The 21,742-nt window shown below is 43.1% G+C and overlaps 2 protein-coding genes across 2 annotated transcripts in view; one reads left to right on the forward strand and one right to left on the reverse strand.

Moving 5' to 3' along the window:
- Window positions 1–1,340, reverse strand: part of LOC142572067 (fanconi-associated nuclease 1-like) — a 34,334-nt gene extending 32,994 nt beyond the window's left edge. Inside the window, exon 1 of the mRNA XM_075680889.1 lies at window positions 105–1,340. Within this exon, the coding sequence (XP_075537004.1) occupies window positions 105–999 (895 nt within the window). The 5' untranslated portion in view covers window positions 1,000–1,340. The remainder of the gene's footprint in view (window positions 1–104) is intronic.
- Window positions 1,341–1,426: 86 nt separating this feature from the next.
- On the forward strand, window positions 1,427–13,921 carry DCTN3-p24 (Dynactin 3, p24 subunit). The gene is made up of 7 exons (XM_075680892.1): window positions 1,427–1,582; window positions 1,640–1,715; window positions 1,792–1,878; window positions 10,315–10,398; window positions 10,460–10,518; window positions 10,843–10,902; window positions 13,754–13,921. Exons 1-7 carry the CDS (start codon window positions 1,472–1,474, stop codon window positions 13,844–13,846), a joined length of 570 nt encoding a protein of 189 aa, XP_075537007.1. The 5' UTR covers window positions 1,427–1,471; the 3' UTR covers window positions 13,847–13,921.
- The last annotated feature ends 7,821 nt before the right edge of the window (window positions 13,922–21,742 follow it).

Genomic DNA, 21,742 nt, shown 5'->3' on the forward strand with positions numbered 1-21,742 from the left:
TGCATTACAATTACTCTGCAGTCCACTTATACAGAAACTAGATTGATGCACATGTTGAGAGCAAGCTTTGTCAACTCAAAAGAGCACAAAAAACAAACACGTGCCATCAGCTTCTAGAAACTCGCAAAACATATCCTGTTCCTGCTGGTTGAAAAGATTCCAGTCGTCACTGCCTTTTACTGAGTTAACAATCAATACAAGGTTCTCCAGATAGTAGGGACTTTTTGTTGCGCTACCATCAGCAGATTCCTCTAGTGGACTTGAAGGAGACTGCACGGTTGAGTCCAACTGCTTGTATTGCATGTTCTCTTCTTCCACTTCTTTCTGCACACTTTGTTTGAAGCCACTTGGTCTTACAGGCATACCAAGAGCATTAGCTAGTTTTTTCACCGGGCTTAGAAGAGTCTGTACAGTCGGCTTTAACTCTCTGCACTCTGTATCACGGTACTTCTGGTGTTCTATCACAGCACCTTCCTTTTGATGATCTTGTTTAAAATCACCGGTCTTGTTGCTCACACCACCATCACTTGCTGATTCTTTCACTGCGCTTAAAGGAGTGTGTACAGGCAGCTTCGATACTCTGCATTCTTTATCACAGCGTTCCTTACGTTCTGTCGAAGTACTTTGCACATTAAAGTGACGTATTGAACTTTCTATGATATCTTCCTCGGCCATAACCTTTTTGCACAGACCTTTCTTAAGTTCCTTTTTAGTAATTTTCAATGAACCAAGTTCACTGCTGCTTTGTTGTGACGGTACAATTTCAACAATTTCCACGTCACTATCATCTTCGTCAGGAGGTGATGCCAGGCGGTAACAATCTAGTTTAATTTTTTTACTTTGGCCATCTTCGCGCAAACGGGTGGCTTTATTTTTAAGTGACAGTTTTCCGCCTCTTCTTGTCGATCTTGGGGAAGACTTAACGGGTCTTCCTGCCGACGTCTTCGTTGGGCTTGCGGAAATAAAGAAGCTTGTGATTTTCGACTGGCCGCCTGACATTATGAATCAGTCGCCACCGCAAGGAATGTGAAAATATTTTTCGTTCTTGTTTCTTTTCATTCCATGCATGCATTCGTTGCGAGGTCCGGTCGACGTGCCCGGCCCACGACCGGCTTTGTGGCCCGCCCTGTCAGCGCTAATCAACAGTTCCAATTTGAGTACAACTTAAGGGCCACACGTAGCGCAAAACTTTCACGTATTTCCAACGAAAACAAAACAACGCACGAAGCGCAAACAGTCGCCAAAATCATACTCAGAAATCTTCTAAGCGCGCCACTCGCACTTGCGCACAACAATATGTGGAGAGATGAGGCATCCATAGGAATGAAGCCGAAAAAGTGAAGGTAGGAACAGTGCCTCCACTGGTAGGGAAGGTAGGCGGGTAGTGGTGGCGATAGGTCACCTACCGAAGCTACCAATCAGTTCTGGTTGTCGTTTGTCTATCATCCAATAAGCAGCGTCTGCTGCAAACATGGCTACCCCCGAAGTTCTGAAAATGCTTGAGGAGCGAATTGAAGAGCTAGAAAGGCGACTGACAGATCGCGACCCGACGAAGGAACCGCCAAACAAGTCTAGCATAACGGTAACGTTCTGTATGTTAAAGCAGTTCCCTACTCGTCGCTAACGTTTCTGATTTCAGGAAGTGCTACTGAACGTCCATACGAAAATCCAGGCTGCCGTCGCATCTCGGGAGAAGTTGTCAGTGCTAAAAAAAAGTGCGTAAGTACGCTCACGCAAGGTTCTTTTAAAGTTCACTGGTGGGTCACCATGTGACTTTTGTAACTCCCCTAGCTGACGAGCTTGACAGATATCTGGACGCCGAATTTCAGGACCGGGCTGATTTGACAGAGGGTGCCAAGCTCCAGCTCATTCTAGCAGGTAGGTCCTGTTTGCCAGAAAAAGTTAACGCTCTTTTGAGAAAGAAAAATACCATCACTTAGGTTGTGTAAGCAAGATTCTATAACTCGCAGCCCTCTTCTCCACACTTCTGGCCAGTAGAGAAAGAGAGAGAGAGAGCCGATGGGTATGCGACCTTTCGGAAAACAGCAAGGCTGTTCCCTTCAGCAGTCGCATTAAGAATTCCGCTCGTTTGAAATTAAACCACATACTGTGAAACGTTGTCCACATGTGACTCGCCTGTTTGAAACCTTGCCCGCATATACCGCTTTCGAGCATTTTATTAGTAAATTCTTTTTACAATTGCTGTATTTAATATGCACGAATTTGACTTCGCACATGGGATTTGCGATAGTGTTACCCCAAATTTCGCTAAATTTGGTCTAGGTTGCGTTCAGAGTTCTCCCATGGCAGCGGGCTAAATTGATGCACAATTCGTTAAACACGTTTAAACGCTCCGGGTCACTTAATTGCATACGTATAATTTACTGCTAAGGTCGTAATTAGTCCACAGACTTGGAATTTCGCCTACGCATTATCTGCCCACATAATCTGCCCCTAATTTTAACCAACTACAAGCAGAGTACCTTCTTTAGTTCACCGACGACACAGAGGAAACCTGCCACGAACCTGGTATAACACATGAAAACACGAAAAATGAGGTTTGAGTAACTGTTTGCAATGCTTAAAATTAAGCCAGGAACATTAGTTTTACCGTACAGTACAAACGAGATTCCCCCCATGTCCACCAAATGTATCATATTTTCGGGACTGTAAGTTGCACCTTTGTATAAGTCATACCTCGTACTTTTCAAGCGTTTCTAAGAAAACATTGCTGTATAAGTCACACCAGTGTATAAGGCATACCTATATTAACTCATTCGGCATGATGAAATGTTATTATGCACACTTGTACACTAATTGCAAAATGCCATACTTACTTGATAAGGTAGAAGCTTGGGCAAATTGGTGATTCAACATCGACTTGTGTGCACAGCGCAAAAGATGAGAACTGAAGGAAGAACACAACACAGGCGCTGACTTCAACTGATCTTTATTTGCGAAATCGCCAGAACTGTATACATGAGCAAAAGTAATGAAAAACAACTTTTGCATTATGTCACACATGAACCCCTATTGCATCACAGCCAGATACTTGATTTCGTTTTTGGTGAGGGCAATAGACAGCATGCTGATGCAAAGCCCACCAAGCCTCTATATCTTGTCAGCCTCTATGATTTCACGTGTAAACTGTTCTCTGTGTTTGGAGATTACGATGCAGTTTTCAAATTCAGGGTCACAATGGCAATCTCTGCAGTGACAGCCAAGATGACCTTGCACGGTGGTGTAAACATTGTAAAAATGCTCTTTCAATCGCTCATTTAAGCATCTGCCTGTTTGGCCAACATATTTCTTTCCACAAGTCAGGGGTATCATGTAAACCACAGCCAGGGCGCATGCTCCAAACTGCTCCCTATGGTTAGTAGTGCAAATATTTCGTCGTGTGGCATGAGCATTCACATGTCTACAGAGCACTGATAATTTTTCCGGGGCCAACTTTAACATCTACTTTAACGCACAGTCTCCTCGCGCAGGCCTCCTGCCTAACATAAGCTGGGTACCCGGAGCTTTTGTTAGTTTCAGTAGCAGAAAAGATATTAGAGAAAATCAATCTGGGAGAGAAAGCACCAGCTGACTGCGCTACCAGAGACAATAAGCCAGTCGCGGTGCTCCCTTACTTGCACAAGATATCGCATAGCTTGGAAAAGATAGGCAGTAAAGTAGACGTTAAAGTTGTTTTTCCTTCTCCGGAAAAATTATCAGTGCTCTGTAGGCGTGTGAATGCTCATGCCACACGACGAAATATTTGCACTACCTACTAACCATAGGAAGCGGTTTGGAGCATATTGACACGTGTACTTGTCTTTATCGGGCAACACGTTTCACCGCCTAACAAATGTTATGGCACAGCGCAGGACGCGCTTGCATGTGTGGGAAGTTTCTGGAATGTTATCGATGGTTCCATCCACTGTCTGTGACCGAAACTTGTGTAATCTGATTGCATGTGTGCGCGGCGCGAATAACAAAGAACTTTGTGGAAGGCGCGTGGGTCCCAGCGATTATTCTGGAACATTCGACGATTGATCTATAAAAGCCGACGTGCTTGACCCGCTGATCAGATTTGATACATGTGATAGCTTGCGCTAGCCGGTCGTTGTCAAAAGTGAAAGGCAATTATTCTACAACGGAAAAAGAATGCCTCACCATCGTTTGGGCTACAGCGAAATTTCGCCCTTACCTATATGGCAGGCCATTCAAAGTGGTCAGCAACCATCACGCGTTGTGTTGGCTAGCTTACTTAGAGGACCCTTCAGGACGGCTGGCACGATGGAGCCTCAGATACAAGAATACGACGTCACTGTAACATACAAGTCCGGATGAAAACACTCAGATGCCGATTGCCTATCACGCGCCCCCATTGATCCACCGCCGCAAGATGACGAGGGTGACGACGCCTTCCTTGGAATAATAAGTGCAGAAGACTTCGCCGAACAACAACGAGGGGACCTGGAGCTAAAAGCCGTAGTCGAGTATTTGGAAGGGCACACCGACGTTATCCCTAGGGCATTTAAGCGTGGATTGTCTTCGTTCACGCTTCAAAACAACCTACTCGTGAAGAACTTCTCACCAGTCCGCGCCAACTACCTTCTTGTTGTTCCATCGGCGCTGCGTCCAGAAGTACTGCACGCCCTACATGACGATCTGACCTTTGGGCACCTCAGTTTCTCTCAGACGCTATCGAGGATACAAGAAAGGTATTACTGGCCGCACCTAACCGCCGATGTCGCCCGTTACGTCAGGACATGCCGAGACTGTCAGCGACGCAAGACACCACCGACAAGGCCAGCTGGATTACTACAGCCAATCAAGCCTCCTTACCGACCTTTTCAGCAGATCGGGGTGGACTTGTTAGGACCGTTTCCAACATCAACTTCCGGAAATAAGTGGATTGTCGTGGCGACGGACTATCTCACCCACTTCGCTGAAACTAAAGCTCTACCGAAAGGCAGTGCAGCCGAAGTGGCGAAATTTTTCGTCGAGAATATCCTGCTGCGACATGGTGCTCCAGAAGTCCTCATCACTGACAGAGGAATGGCTTTTACAGCAGAGCTCACGCAAGCCATTCTGCAATACAGCCAGACAAGTCACAGGAGGACAACTGCCTACCATCCGCAGATGAATGGTCTCACGGAGCGCCTGAACAAGACCCTCGCCGACATGCTAGCAATGTACGTCGACGTCGAGCACAAGACGTGGGATGCGGTCCTGCCGTACGTAACATTCGCTTACAACACGGCGGTGCAAGAAACAACACAGATCACACCATTTAAGCTGGTCTACGGCAGGAACTCGACGACGACGCTCGACGTCATGCTGTCGCACGTGACTGATGAAGACAATCTTGACACCGCTATCTATTTCCAGCGCACCGAAGAAGCCCGCCAGCTCGCCCACCTGCGGATCAAGAACCAGCAAAGGACCGACAGCCGACACTACAACCTCCGACGACGCTTCGTCGAGTACCAGCCCGGCGACCGTGTTTGGGTATGGACCCCGATACGCCGACGAGGACTCAGTGAGAAACTACTCCGATGCTATTTCGGACCTTACAAGGTCATCCGACGTATTGGCGCTCTGGACTATGAGGTCGTGCCAGACGGCATTTCACATTCACAGCGGCGCCGCGCACGATCTGAAGTGCTCCATGTGGTGCGCCTTAAACCCTTTTACGGACGCTGACGAACTTCCTATTTTTGTTGTTTTCTTTGCTACAAGTGCTTTTGTTCATTACTTTCGTTTGTTTGCAGCATCGGGTCGATGCTTTTTAAGAGGGGGTATTGACACGTGTACTTGTCTTTATCGGGCGACACGTTTCACCGCCTAACAAATGTTATGGCACAGCGCAGGACGCGCTTGCATGTGTGGGAAGTTTCTGGAATGTTATCGATGGTTCCATCCACTGTCTGTGACCGAAACTTGTGTAATCTAATTGCATGTGTGCGCAACACGAATAACAAAGAACTTTGTGGAAGGCGCGTGGGTCCCAGCGATTATTCTGGAACATTCGACGATTGATCTATAAAAGCCGACGCGCTTGACCCGCTGATCAGATTTTCGACGATCGCCGACCGTGTTCGCCGCTATCGTTGTGCTATAAGTGTAGCCTGTCTTGTGGGCACAGGTTCGCCCAATAAAAGTTAGTTTTGTCGTTCACAGTATTGCTACTGTGTTCTTCTAAGTCACCACCATGTGACAATATGCCCTGGGTGTGGTATACGTAATTCCCCTGATTTGCGGAAAGAAATATGTTGACCAAACAGGCAGATGTTTAAATGAGCGATTGAAAGAGCATTTTTACAATGTTTACACCGCCATGCAAGGTCATCTTGGCATTCACTGCAGAGACTGCCATTGTGACCCTGAATTTGAAAAGTGCGTCGCAATCTCCAAACACCGAGAACAGTTTACATGTGAACTCATAGAGGCTGACAAGATACAGCGGCTAGGTGACCTTTGCATCAGCATGCCATCTATTGCCCTCACCAAAAACGAAATCAAGTATCTGGCTGTGATGCAATAGGGGTTCATATGTGACATAATGAAAAAGTTGTTTTTCATTACTTTTGCTCATGTATACAGTTCTGGCGATTTCGCAAATAAAGATCACTTGAAGTGAGCGCCTGTATTGTGTTCTTCCTTCAGTCCTCGTTTTTTTTCGCTGTGCACACATGCCATACTTACCCATTCCAGGCTACTAAATTTCCGTAAAAAAATTTTTACAAGCCGCAAATTCTAGCAGAAAATGACTTCAACCAACAGTCCTCTTAGGCACAGAAAATCAACATTTAGTGCACTTCACTCGAAGCTATCAAGAACCTCGTCTTCTGATGCAGTGAAAAAGTTACCCAACTTAGACCAGCAGCATTGCTGGTTGACTATTGTGTGTCTCTAAATTTAAACTTTTACAACATATGGCCACATCACTGGCATTGCTTGTACAGCATGGCATGCTCAGGAAAAAAAGATGCTCATATTGGTCATGCCAGCGTGCATTGTTTTATGCATATATGTTGCACCGTTGCAAATACATGCACCAGTGAAACTTTCGGGAAAAAGCGCTACTTACATTCCGGAAAATATAGTAAGCTCGATGTAACCAAGGATTTTTCCGGCACTCTAGGAAACGTTGCGTAAAATGGTTATATAGCGCTTTTGAGCAGTTGGTAAAGGAATTTTTTACAAAAGCTGTATATCCACTCGCCTTTAACCTTGCATCCTGATTTGCCATGTTACCCTTAATTTTGTTAAAGTTTGATCTTATTGGCTTTTGTAGGTATGCCAGGGCATAGGGCTAAACTTTGCACTGCTCATAAAGCGTACTTGTAACGTTCCTGAGGGCTTGCATGCATAACTTATTGCAAAAGCCGCAATTAACCTACCTGCTTTGAATTTTGACTACACATCACCTATAACGTGCCCCTTATTTTCGCTAAGTATAAACACGGTGCCTTATTTAGTTCACCAAAGACATAGGAGAAACATACTATGAATTTCACATAAAGCATGAGAATACCTGAAAAATGAGTGTTCAGCGGTTATTTGCAAAGCTGCTAATTAAGCTAGGAATGTCAAAGCTTGCCCAGTCATTACACTTAGCATAACCCCCATTTCTACCGAATGTGAACTCGGTGTCATGTACAGTTCTTTTAGGACTCTGGGAAACATTGCAGATAACAGCCGTGTGACTTACTGGAATGCTTGAGTAAGAACTTTTCTGTAATGGCTGTAATTAACCTACACAGATTAAACGTTTATCCAATGTGACCCAAAACAGGCTGCCTGCTTCAATGAAATAGAAACAATGTGCCTCACATAGTTAACTGAGGAGACCGACAAAACCAATAGCATGTGTTGTATAATACATTTAAATCAGGAAAAAATCAGTATTGAGTAATTATTATCAAAGCACATAATTAACCTACACATACAACACTTAAAACTTTCAGCACACATCACCTATAGCTTGCCCCCTATTTTCGCCAAGTATAAGACCACTGCCACATTTGGTCCTCCTAGGGCAGTGGTTGAATTTTGTAAATGTTTCATATAACGCATCCAAACAAACTGAAAATTATGGTTCAGTAATTTTCATTTTTCTCTTAATAAAACCCCACGCTTCAAAACTGGCCTGCATATCCCCCCTAACATTTGCCACATTTCCTAAAAATATAAAATTAAGTTTTTTCATAAGACCATGAAAAGAGGTATATAATGTTTGCTAGCACTTGTAGTCACCCTAACTGCTTCACTGCAAAAATAATTCGTGCCTAGGAAAGGTGATGCAAATTGTACGTATAGAGGGTGTCTATTCAAGAGCAGATTGACATCTTTGTTTTCTGCATTCAAATCTAGAAGGGAGCAGATTCCTTGACAGGAGAGCTATTTAGCAAGGTATCTGCTCCAGGCCTTGATTCTCTAATCCTGTCATGGCTTCTTAATTTTCATTCTTTCCGCCAGCAATTCACTATGGTTAATAATTTCACCTCTTCACTCTGCAACATATCATCTGGCGTACCTCAAGGCAGTGTTCTTGGCCCTTTATTGTTTTTAGTATACATTAACAACTTGCCTGCTTATAACTTTTTGCTGATGACTGCATCATTTACTGCTCAATTAATTCCATGGATGATCACCTCGCTCTCCAATGTCACCTAAACCTCATTTCAAACTGGTGTACTAAATGGCAAATGACGCTCAACCCGGCTAAATGTAAGGTAATCTCTTTCAGTTGCAAGCATACAGATTCTAACTTCTGATACCTCATTGATAGCACAATATTATCTCGGGCATCATCGTACAAGTATTTAGGTGTTCACCACACGCATGATGTTTCATGGGCCATACACATTCAGAACATTTCTGCCAAGGCTTCCAGATCACTTGGGTATCTGCACCGAAACTTGCGAAACTCCCCCAACAATGTAAGAAAATTGGCTTACCTAACAATCGTGCAACCGCAACTAGAATTTCCATCAGCTATCTAGTCCCCATATCAAAGCTACCTAATCAGAATGAGCTGTTTGTTTCATTACACAGAACAACAGTCCCCATTAGAGCATAACACAGATCAGACTTGATATCTCTCGAACCATTAGATTTTCGTCGTTCCATTCCTCTTTTATGCCTATTTCATAAATATCATTACAGCACCAGGCCATCTCCATTACCTCTGGAAGTGCCTTCACACATTTCACGCTGACTGCATAATCAATTTAGCATAAAGTGCATGCAATGAAGGACCCAAGCCTTCAATTCATTGGCACTTCCACCTGCCATTGCTCTTTGGAATGATCTTCCCGACTCTGTTGCATCCATCTGTGACCACCACTCATTCCAATTATCAGCTGTGGAAACATTTTTCTAAGGAGTGACTTCATGACTTGGGTCTCTTCAGTTGGTTCACATTTCCATTCTCGTTGCTATTGTGGTGTGCCTTATAATCTTGTGCATCTTACATCAATGACATTTCTTACATGACCACTTTTTTTCTCTTACAATATGTATTGGCCACATGTGACGCATTCATGTTACTCATGGTATAATATAATACAATGTTCCTTGAGCCCATGTGTATATTTTTTTGTTATCATTTGCTCTGTACAACTTTACCCTCTTACTTCTTGTTTTGCATCTTGCGTCATTTTTTGGTGCTTGTTCCTATACTATTTATGCTGTTTTTTGTCCCCCTTACTCAATGCCCTTCTGGGCCCTGTAAGGTATTTTGAATAAATAAATAATGTATTGGATATTGAGGTCACAGTACTTCATTAATAGCTTTTTACTGTTGATAATGTGTTGCATATCTTTTTGGATTACATCGTATATAAGAAAGGGGAGGGGGGTAGTGGCTAAGTTGCATATGGAGTACCTTTGTTAGTGTGACCAGAGCTGTAGGTGAGCGCTGAAACATAAAGAAAAGTCTAACCTGGAAAAGGGTAATGCTTACTCTATCTCGGTAGATCTGCAAGTACGTCATTAAAATCCTGCAACAGTCCAGTGACCCCTTTGCTTATGTGTTTAATGGCCCCTGTCTACCTTTAACAAAGAGTGTGTGTTGCAATGTTTTATTGCTGTAGAACTGTACACTCTGTTAGTTTCCTCTAACCTTACAGTCACATGAATATTGTAGACAAGAAATGTGTGCAGAAGCACTGTAATAGTTTTATTTTATTTGTGCATTGGGATTATATTTGTATGAATAACGACTTAAAATACCACAAGAAGATTTCTTTATTGTGAAAATAGCTCATCATCAAGAACAAACATGCTCTTGTGGCCCATTGTATTACTTTGCAGAGGAAGATAGAATCCGACAGGTGATTGCTGCTTACCAAAAGATGGAGGACCTCAAGCCAGTCCTCGACAGCACTCACATCAAAGGTAACCAGGCCATGCATAATTCACATTCCCGCCTTTGTAAAACTTGTGTCTCTTTCATTAGATGCACCAACTCACATTGGCAAGGTTTCAGCACTTGCTACTATTCAACTTGAGCAACAGGTATGTTGAATACATGAAGATTGCTTTCATATGACATATTTTCACTACTCTGCAGTAAAATTTACTTTTGCCATCTCTCATTGAACATTGGCTGTTATGTTCTTCCACTTTGGGAAATGTTGCTTTGGGCACTACTTGTTTATTGCATAGGAATAATATGTAGAACTACTGGTCAGTGACTGTTCAGATGGCAGCTGCACACAGTGGTTTGTGTGTGGACTTCATTTGCAACACTTTGCATGATTTAACCTTTGTTGTGCTCACAATTTTTACATTTTAGTGTTCTATGACTGCAAATCGGGTTTTTTTTTTTTTGCATTTTAGGAACAGGCTGATGAGCAGACCAGGAATCTGCACCACCTGCTAGCAACTTACAATGACCTGGTAGGCACTAATTATTTCTGCTAAACACATGATTGCTGGCTAAATTCTTGGCTAATGCTACAGCATTTTGAGATAGAGTGACACACAAAATCACTCTGTTCATAGTTTACAGTGTACAACCAACAGGAAACCACTCGCATCAAAAGCATCACATGGTTGTAGTGTTGGAGACCTTTTACTCATCAGTGGAATGAGAGATGCAAGGGAACATGCGCTACTTACATTTCTTTACAGTCTGCCAAAGCATATATTTGGTTTACTGTAGCACAGCAGTAATCTCAAGTGATGTTTTGGCATCAGTGTGCTCCATTTGTTGCTAAATGTACAGTAAGAAATATCAGATATTCAAAATTTACCTGAACTTTCTTGGCTGTTTACTGCAGACTCCTTCTCCTTGAATAGCAGAGGTAGCTGAGCCGACAATGTCCATTGTCACTCTGATTGACACCAACCTGAGACTCTATGCTTGTTTTGTCTTGCATCTCGCACATCTTTGTTTTCTTTTTGTAAATCACTAGATTGTCATAGATTGTCAACCCTAGATTGTCATAGCTTAACATTGCTTTAGGATGCAACGTCAAGCTATTCTTAAAGGAACACTGAGATCAAGCAATGCCTTCTGGATACAGTCATATATTATTATCCTTAAAATCCATCTGTGTTTGTTCCATGCTGAGAGAATCCCAGTTCAAGACAGCAGATAACTTAATATGACGGATCAAGATACATCATCCAGATGTCAATGTAGCACAGGATTCCTGCACTGTGCTGGCTATGTCGGAGGTTATGCACTACAGGGCATCACACTTTTGCAAATTGTTACATCGAAATGGAGGGAGCTTTGATCAGTTATTCTGCAGAAAATTCTGATAAACATGGCCAAATGGCTTTTTTTAAAATATTCAGGTGTATTATAAATTTTTTTCATCAAAGATTGACTACTATTTACAAATTATGAGAAACAGAACATAAACATCATGAAAAGCAGTGTTTTCCATAAAGTTTCATACAATAATTACTAGAAGAAACTCTGGCGCTAGCCTCTACAGAAGCTGCAAGCAGGGCACTTGAGCCAGCTTGGGAATGATAATTAGTATATGGATTTGCCTAAACTTCGTCCTTCTGGCTTCAGACGGCTTTGTGACTTTGTAAACTCGTCATATTCAAAAAGTGCTGTGTTATAAATAATTAAATAAACATCGTTAAAATTATCCGATGGCAGGATTCACACACAGGACCGCTAGCACAGAAGCCTAATATTAAAACCATCGCGGCATGGAACCATGCATCTACAAGCGGAATAGAACACCCCTATGAATTTCTCATGGACGACCCAGTGCGTTTCAATTTTGCCACCTTGACAAGCTGAACCGCTGCAATTAGTACCAATTATGTGTGTTTGTAAGGTCTTTTGTATTTATAATAACATAGATTGCCTTGAAATTTAGGACAATTAAAAGGCAAACAAAGCATAATAAACAAAGCCATGAGAATATCCGAATCCACAAGCACGAAGATCAGACAGATCCATATACTAACCATCATTATTAACATGGTGGCTGAATGATCGCAATGCCAGAGTTCCCTCCATGGAATAAAGGTTGTAAACAGGGATAAGGTACCTCAGGAAGGCTGGCCAGCATTTCTGAGGCACCTTATCCTTTTATATAACCTTTATACCATGTGTGCCACTCCATCTTTTAGCCCCACTTTTTGATTTCAAAGTACACTTTAGTAATTATTGTAGGGAACTCTATGGTGTGTGGTGCAAAATTGGTGATGACGATGAGCCACAATAAACAGGGGCGTATTTTTACTGAGCAGAAGGCCCTAGCGGATGGCCATTCTTTGGCGAACAAAATTTCGGCACTCGCGCCAGCTGCACGTGATCCGAGTCACGCGCCCGCTTCGCTTCCTAGGCTGTCCCTAGCGAGCCGCTGTTCTCATCTTCCTCGACGTCGATTCTGCTACAGGTGTTTTCATTCCTGCTCTATATAGATAACATTTTTTCTTACTAAGGCTCCGTCTTCAGTAAATGTGGTGCTTTGGGAATATTGGTCCACCAATCTATCACTTGCTGACTTAATGCTCCCATTTGCTATCCCTTTAAAGATCTGCCTAGTTATTGGACAGTGCTCTCATGAATACGTTGAGCTGAATACTATTATTCTTGTACATGAAACAGGGAGCCTAACATTTTTTCTCAGAAGGCTACATGTCCTTTCCTTCAGCTTCTTGAAGTCCCTGCTGCTTTTCACATTCATTGTAAGGCATCAGTGAGCTTGATGGCTGTTGGCCAAGTTCCTTTAAGGCATTGCACAGAAATGGCAGTGGTGCCTTCTTATGGCAAAGAACAACACTACTGTGCCAATATACATGACCTCCAAGGTCAAGCAGTGTGACAGCTCAATCTCTCAATATATTGGTGTAGTGTAAGCAAGATGAGGACACCAAATAGAACATGAACACACAGACGCGCACTACTATTCTGTGTTCTCACCTTGCTTGTGCTACACTAGTATCCCAAGATGACATAACAATAAGCCCGCATTGCAACACTTGTTAAAGCTCGATCTCGGAAGCCATGACAATACCAAAGCTTAGAGCTTCGCACCAACCCAGCAGCAGAGCTTGAAATGCATTAGAAATTACAAAAATTAAGAGAAGGCTGTGAGAGAATCTTCAGCAGGGGCTACAGCTTATGTTAGTGTGAGGTGCATGAAAAAAAAAATATATTTAAAAATATATTCTTGAGTCTTTCATTACGAGACATATTCCATACCTTTAAGACAGGTTTTAGGACCTCTTTGACATTGTTGTGCTGGTACTAATGGCAGCCTATGTTTTTCAGGTGAACACCATATCGAAGCAGCTCTTGCTCTGGGACTCCATTCTGACAAGCAAGCTTGAACAGCAGAACGTGAAAACCGTGTCATCCGACTAATATTTTGTGAAGAGAGTCAACTTGATTCTGTTCAGCAAAACAGGAATAAAATTTGTAATTATTTTGCTGTGTTAATGTGCAGGAAATACTGGTTACTCATTTCTGATCATCATCATCATTAGCCTATTTTATGTCCACTGCAGGACAAAGGCCTCTCCCTGCTATTTCCAATTACCTCTGTCCTGCGCCAACCGATTCCAACTTGTGCTTGCGAATTTCCTTATTTCATCACCCCACCTAGTTTTCTGCTGTCCTCGACTATGCTTTCCTTCTCTTCGCACCCATTCTGTAACTCTAATGGTCCACCGATTATCTAACATGCACGTTACATGGCCTGCCCAGGCCCATTTTCTTTCCCTCTTAATGTCATTTAGAATATCGGCTATCCCCATTTGCTCTCTTATCTGCACAGCTCCCTTCCTGTCTCTTAACGCTTTATTTGCTCTCTGATCTGCACAGCTCCCTTCCTGTCTCTTAACGCTTTGCCTAAAATTCTTTGTTCCATCGCTCTTTGTGCGGTCCTAACTTGTTCTCGAGCTTCATTGTCAACCTCAAAGTTTCTGCCCCATATGTTAGCACCGGTAGAATGCATTGATTGTACACCTTTCTTTTCAATGATAGTGGTAAGCTTCCAATCAGGATCTGGCAATGTCTGCTGTATGCATACCAACCCATTTTTATTCTGTGAATTTCCTTCTCATGGTCAGGGTTCCCTGTGCTTAATTGACCTAGGTAAACATACTCCTTCACAGACTCCAGAGGCTGACTGGCGATACTGCACTCTTGTTCCCTTGCTCGGCTATTCATGATTATCTTTGTCTTCTGCATATTAATCTTCAACCCCACTCTTACGCTCTCTCTGTTTAGGTCCTCAATCATTTGTTGTAACTCGTCTCCAGTGTTTCTGAACAGAACAGTGTAATCTGCAAACCGAAGGTTGTTAAGATATTAGTCATCGATCCTTACTCCTAAGCCTCCCAGTTCAATAGCTTGAATACTTCTTTCAAGCATGCAGTGAATAGCATTAGAGAGGTTGTGTCTCCTTGCCTGACCCCTTTTTATAGGTATCTTTCTACTTGTGGAGAATCGGGTAGCTGTGCAATCTTTGTATATGCAGTAGAACCTCGTTCATGCGTTTTGGAAAAAAATGCGAGGAGAAACGTCCCAACCGGGAAAATGTACAATCCAGAGTAACAAAAGATTTGACAGACTGAACTATTGTTGACATCTACGCAATGCGAAGCATCGCGCCAACGGTTGCGGCACAAGGCGCCGGCATGCGTCGAGCTGGTGGTGCTCCGGCAGCCCAAGGTGCATTTTCTTGTGTTCCTACTGCATAGTGTTTTAAGAGGACGACGGGAAACCAAAACGAAATCAAGCTGGTGGGGGATGCCAGATGCCGCCGATACAAAACGGGATGCCCACATCGTGCCAAGTTAGTTCTTAATTCTATGTCGTGCCGCCTGCAGCAGTGAATGGCGGCGAGTTTGGATTATCGCTTACTAAAAGCGTGCAGTATGTTACCAATGGCACTATACGCGCCACATGCTGTAAAATAGATAGGTGAAGATGCTCATCGCAATAGGTTTGGCAGCGATAGATGTCAATGTGGTGCATGCGACGACCTGGGCGGAAATTTGCTGGCACAGGAATAAGAAACTGCGCGTCTCGCACCTTTTCTTGCTCACGTGGGATCTAGCGGCTGGAAAATGTATACAATCACAGTCTGTAGCAGGGAATGGCGGCGCGTTTCGGTTATCGCCTATTGAAAGCGTGCGCTGCACTTCCGATGGCACCACACACTGTGAAACATAGGCGAAGATGCTTATTGCAATAGGATTAGTGGTGATAGTTGTGAATGCTGCGTGCGACGACCCCGGAGAACATTTGCTGGTACCGAAACGAGAAACGGAGTGTGCGCCGTTGTTTTCATGTGAGACAGGCGGTCGAGTATTGCGGTGAACCTGGTGCGTCGGGCAGCTATATACTGTTATAGGTTGCGCGCGCCTCACGCACTTTATTGTTTACATGGGATTTAGCGTCAGGAAAACGTATCATACGATCGCAGTTTAGCGATGTACTGAAAGTTGGTTCCGGAAAATAGTGTTTTCCCGGAACGTATGAACCGGTAAAAAATGAGCATAACTGTACTGGGTCATTTTTTGTGTTCTCGATTGCGAACATTGGCACCAAGAAAACGTACAAAACGGGAATTGACGTATCAACAAGGTTCTGTATTTTTAAAGATATTCACGTATGCCTCCTGTACACCTTGATTACATAATGCCTCTATGACTGCAGGTATCTCTGAATCAAATGCCTTTTCATAATCTATGAAAGTCATGTAGAAAGGTACGTTGATTGTAGTCTGCATTTTTCTCAATTACCTGATTTATGACATGGATATGAGCCATTTTAGAGTATCTCTTCCTGAAGCCAGCCTGTTCTCTTGGTATACTGAAGCCAAGTGTTGCCCTTATTTTATTGAAAATTATCTTACTGAATATTTTATACAACACTGCAAGTAAACTAATGGGCGTATAATTTTTCAATTCTTTAACATCTTCCTTTTTCTGGATTAGTATAATGTTGAAGTTGGGAGACAGTTCATATAAAGAGCCGCAAGCTTTTCAAGCATGATATCTCCTCCATCTTTGATTAAATGGACTGTTATTCCATCTTGACCTGCTGCATTTCCCTGGTTCATGTCTTGTAAGACCCTTCTAACTTCGTCATTAATTATACAAGGGGCCTCTGTATCCCGTTCATTACTACATGGAATGGTGGTAGCATCGGTGCTCTGTGAACTGCACAGGTCTGTATAGGATTCTTCCGATGCTTTTACTATAGCTTCAAAATCGCTGATGATATTACCCTGGTTATCTTAAGTGCGTGCATCTTGGCTTGTCCTATGCCAAGTTTCCTTTTAATTGATTTGATGCTACTTCCACTTTTTACTGCTTCCTCAGTCTTTCTCACAATACTCTTTTTATTTGCTGTGCATCTGCAGCATTGTGAAATCTGTGGGATATTGGACTCGGATTCATAAGAAACACAGGTATAATGCTCTGATTAACTGGGATTTTTTTTCGTTGTCAGGATTCTGTGGAATTAGAGGAACACAGAGGCCCTGCCTTCTTGGAGTTCATTTTGGGAACAAAGTCATCATATTCTTCAATATCTTTTTTATTGCAAGATTTTACTCATTAAAGTTTTGCTTTGTGGCATGTGAAAATTAAAATATTTTCACTTACTAATGCTTACTAATGCCATCACCTTTACCGGATAAGAAATCTCACTTCAACACACATAGAGAGACAAAATAGATACATCCTAAATGACTGCTTGTTCGCTTAGACTTTAGTATCAGTGGTCATGGTATATTCATCTTCAGCAAAAATTAAAAATTGAGGCTGCTGGTGAACTCATGCACATGGCTAATACAGAAATTAATGCACTGAAGTATGCAAATCGCTGTGATTCCTTACGAGCAATGCACTGAGCAGTGTCCTTAAAAGATTTGCATCAGAAGAATGCATGAAAGGGCTAGTTGGTGTGTATTAATAAACCTTAGCACAAATCGGACTCAAGGAAGATGGGACCACTATGCAAACACAACACCAAAAAATTAATAAAGAAACATGCCAAGTTTGTAGAATATACTGATGGCACAGTTGTAAAATTTCTTAGCATGTGGAAACATCAGCCACACTGTCTAGTGTGATAATGAGTGCCTGAGAGATCATGAACGGTCTTTACCAGCAGGAACCAGCCCACATTTAGCAAAAGACTGCAAAATGTGCACTTGTTAGGCTCTTCTCAAAGAGATTGTGACATTGAAACGAAGCCGGGATACCACTGCCCAAGAAATATCAAGTATTTTTTTACAAGATCACTTGGATGAGAATGTCTCAATGCTTCTGTTTCTCTGTACAATAGTGAATTTAGTCTTTTAGAATCCCTTGTACAATTTTCTCTTCTGATCTGTCTCTCACAATGGCTTCTCTACGCATGCTCATTATGTCTGGTTTCTTATGAGTAAGGGTGTGATGTAATAAAGATGCTAGCTGAGAGTATCGCCATATCCTGTCTCCTCCTTTTGTCATCCTGTTTGTGCTAAGTTTTATTATGGAGAATGTGATCTCAGCAGCACATGTGGTGTTCATTACACATTGTGTGAATTAAGTGTTGCATTGTACAATGTCAGAGTAGCCATAAGTAGTAGTGTTCTGTTTGGTGGGATCTCCTTCCCAGGATGCTATTGCACAAAGTATCCACATTTTTAGAGGCTTGTAGGACCAACAAGCCTGCTTGACACTACGTGGCAGGTGGCCAAGGTAATACAATAGTAAAAATGGGAAAACTTGTGCAGGATGTTTGCCTACAATGGGTGTCCTATAAGCAATATCAAAAGACACACCTAAAATTTTATTTTAAGGGGCTCTAGTGCCTAAATACAGATGCCTGATGTAAAATGTTTCATTGAGACTGGATATTGAACAAGAAGGCTACTTGCTGCATAGTAACATGCAATATTTGAATACACACAATTCAAGTAATCATTGCTTGAAAACTAATTCAGTGTGCCCTGTCATTTTGACATTTAGTGACACCCTTAGTGACACCCTACACTAAGCAACAGCTTATGGGCAAAGGATGTTTGAAACGTGAACATCAACTGGCAGAATTTCGTGATGGTTCCTAAAGGGAGCACACATCTGTAAGGTTTCTCTTCATTCTTTTTCACCAATGTTGGAAATGCCTCGCTTCAGAAAGTATTACAGCAAAAAAGTCAAGCCGTTCTTTTAATAGCAGAGCAACTGTGGTAACATGCTGGCTGTTGTGGAGCTTGAGCAATGTCTTAGAAATAACAAGTGTGATGTGAAATTTAGTAGGCTGTGCACAGTTAGGTAAGATGGCAAAAGAGCCAGTGTCTGTGCCACCTGTCTTTTGGGCATTGTGACAACTGTGACAACGCTTCTGATAATGATATGTGCCTTTATTTGTCTAGAGCATGCTGGGCATGTCTTTGCTATCCTTTTCTTAAAGAGCGAGCATATCCGGGGACTTGAGCTATGCCAACAGCCTGCTGCAGCATTCTACAAGTGAGCATAAAAGCTCTACAGCACACTCTAAGCTATCTGTTGTGAAAATGGAAGCCAAGCTGCATGACACCACTTCCACAAAAAGACCTGGAAGACCTGTCTGTAGCTCACAGAATAGAGACTTTGATAGCAGAAGGCCTCTCATGATGTTGAGCACTTTCCATAACGCGCAACATCTGCTGTACACGGCACAGAGATACACCTAGCATACACATGTTACTCAGAGTGATAGTTCACATGGGCAGGCCTCCTTTCTTTATGACCTTTATGACTTTCTTTATGAAACCTTAGAGGTATTGTGCATGTGTTGTAGGTCACATGCACTGACAGCAAAAGGATATGTACCACACCTCTATTATACATGTACTCTGTTGACTCTCGGTGATTGAATGGTGATGCCATAAAGCGTATGTACAAATTGGTATGTTGGTTACCAACAGTTGCAGTTTTCTAGAAATACTTATTCTTACCAGTGCAAGCCAAATGCATTGTGGTACAGTGCCATGACAGTATGATTCAGGCTTTATTTTAGTGACACCTGTGTAACATGTTAACAAACAACAATGAGAACTCTGGATGTATCCAACCCAGGAGCCTGTGTTATTGCTGCAAAACTAAAACACAATGGAACATTGAACTATTTTTCTCCCCAGTAATTTAAAGATCTAACAGCTGCTATTGCCTCTTTCACTATTACTGGTTTAAAAAGCTGCACCACCTTCACTACCCTTAATTATTTTCCTAATGTCCAATTAAAAAAATCAGCACAGAAAAATATAGCATCCTACAGATATTCTCTTCTTACTGTTACCCACCTGTTCAAAGCAAGAAAAATGTCACTTCAATGTAACTAATCTTGGCCAATGTACCATGTAAATGGTACATTGTTAAATGGTACAATGGTAAATGGTACAAATGGACCTCACGGTGGCTAGTTTTTCCCTCGAGCAGTATAGCACCTATTTGCATCTGCTAATTTCTTGGCTCCAGGAACACAGCAATTCTCATCAACCCCACAAGGTGTGTCTTTGGTGTCCATGGCATTGAGTTCCTCGGACACCATGCGAGTCCCGAAGGAATCGGACCATTGGAAAAGAAAGTTCAAGCCTTGCACGAGTTCCCTCGCCCAACGCCATTGTGAAAGCTCCGAGAGTTCCTTCCAACTTCCACCACCGTTTTCTTCCCAACATTGCATGAATAATTATACCACTGACCACGGTTCTCAAGACCACTAAAGCTCCGTCTGCTCCGCTGTCCTGGACATACAATGCCCAAAAAGTCCTTTCAAGCTGCCAATAACGTATTGGCAGATGTCACCTGCTAGTGCATCCCCTACATGTTGCACCAATGTGCCTTATCACCAATGCATCTAGTGCAGTCGTCGGCACCATTTTACGACAGTTCCAGTGCAACCCCTCGCGCCCATTTAGGTTTTTCTCACAGAAGCTGAAGCCTGCAGAAGCGCACTGCAGCACGTTCGGTCGCGAGCTGCTTGCGGTGTACTTGGACGTTCGGCATTTCTGACACCTGCTGGAAGGAACAAGCTTTCATGTACTCACAGATCACAAGCTTTTGACGTTCACCTTTCGCAGTAACCACAACACTTATACTACACGAGAGATCCGGCACCTCAATTTCATCTCCGAGTTCACAGTGGACATACGATACATTGAAGGCCCAGTCAATGCAGCCACAGATGCCTTCTCCTGTATTGACGCAATATCCACAGCCACACTTCACTTCGAAAAAGTTGCCATGGCGCACTGTTCAGATGCCAAGCTTTGGGACCTCTGGTCCTCTGCTAAGTCATTAACGCTGTTCGATGTGCCCCTTCCATTTTCTTCAGCATTATCAGTTGCGACGTGTCAAGGGGTCAAACGCCCATTCATTCCATTCAGACTCTGCAATCAAGTATTTGACAAGCTACATGATGCAAATCATCCCGTAGTTCATGCCACCCAGCATCTAATTACTTCCCAGTTTGTGTGGCCGAGCGAGAATTCTGGCGTGCGCCGTTGGGCTCGCAAATACCTTCACTGTCAACGCTCCAAGACGACACTGCACACTAAGTTGCCAATTCACTCCTTTCGTCTGCCCGACACCCAGTTTGATCACATATACATCGGCATCGTAGGCCCGCTGCCACCATTCCGAGGTGCTCGCTACCTACTTGTGTAGACCGTTATACTCACTGGCCTGAAGCATTTCCTCTCATTTACATAACAGTACTTACCGTGGTATCTGCATTTGTCAGTGGCCGGATCTTGTGCTTCGGATGCCCCAGCGTTGTTACGACCGATTGTGACTGACAATTTGAATGTAATCTGTTCCGCGAACTCACATGCCTGCTTGGCGCTGCCATATCCATACTACCACGCATCACCCATTGGCGAATGGGAGGGTTGAATGCCCTCACTGTCAATTTAAAGCTGCCTTGATGGCCCACCAGGCTCGCTCTTTTTGGGCTGAAGATCTTCCTCTCATCCAGCTAGGCATGCACTCCTCTTTCAAGCAAGACCTCGGCTGCACGGCTGCGGAGCTGGTCTATGGCACAACGTTGCGGTTTCCGGGTGAATTTTTCACGCCAGCTACTGCTGACATGCCCAATCCACACAGCTATGCTCAGTAGCTCTGCTTCCTGTTTGCACGCATGCGACCTTGCCCTGGTAAGGTTGCATGCTCCAGTAATGTTTTTGTCGGCAAAGACATGCCTACAGCGAGCCATGTTTTCATATGGCGTGAAGGCATCCGGCCATCTCTTACACTTCCCTATGACGGTCCTTTCAAGGTA

The sequence above is a fragment of the Dermacentor variabilis genome, chromosome 2 (genome assembly GCF_050947875.1).
Source record: "Dermacentor variabilis isolate Ectoservices chromosome 2, ASM5094787v1, whole genome shotgun sequence".
NCBI lineage: Eukaryota > Metazoa > Arthropoda > Arachnida > Ixodida > Ixodidae > Dermacentor > Dermacentor variabilis.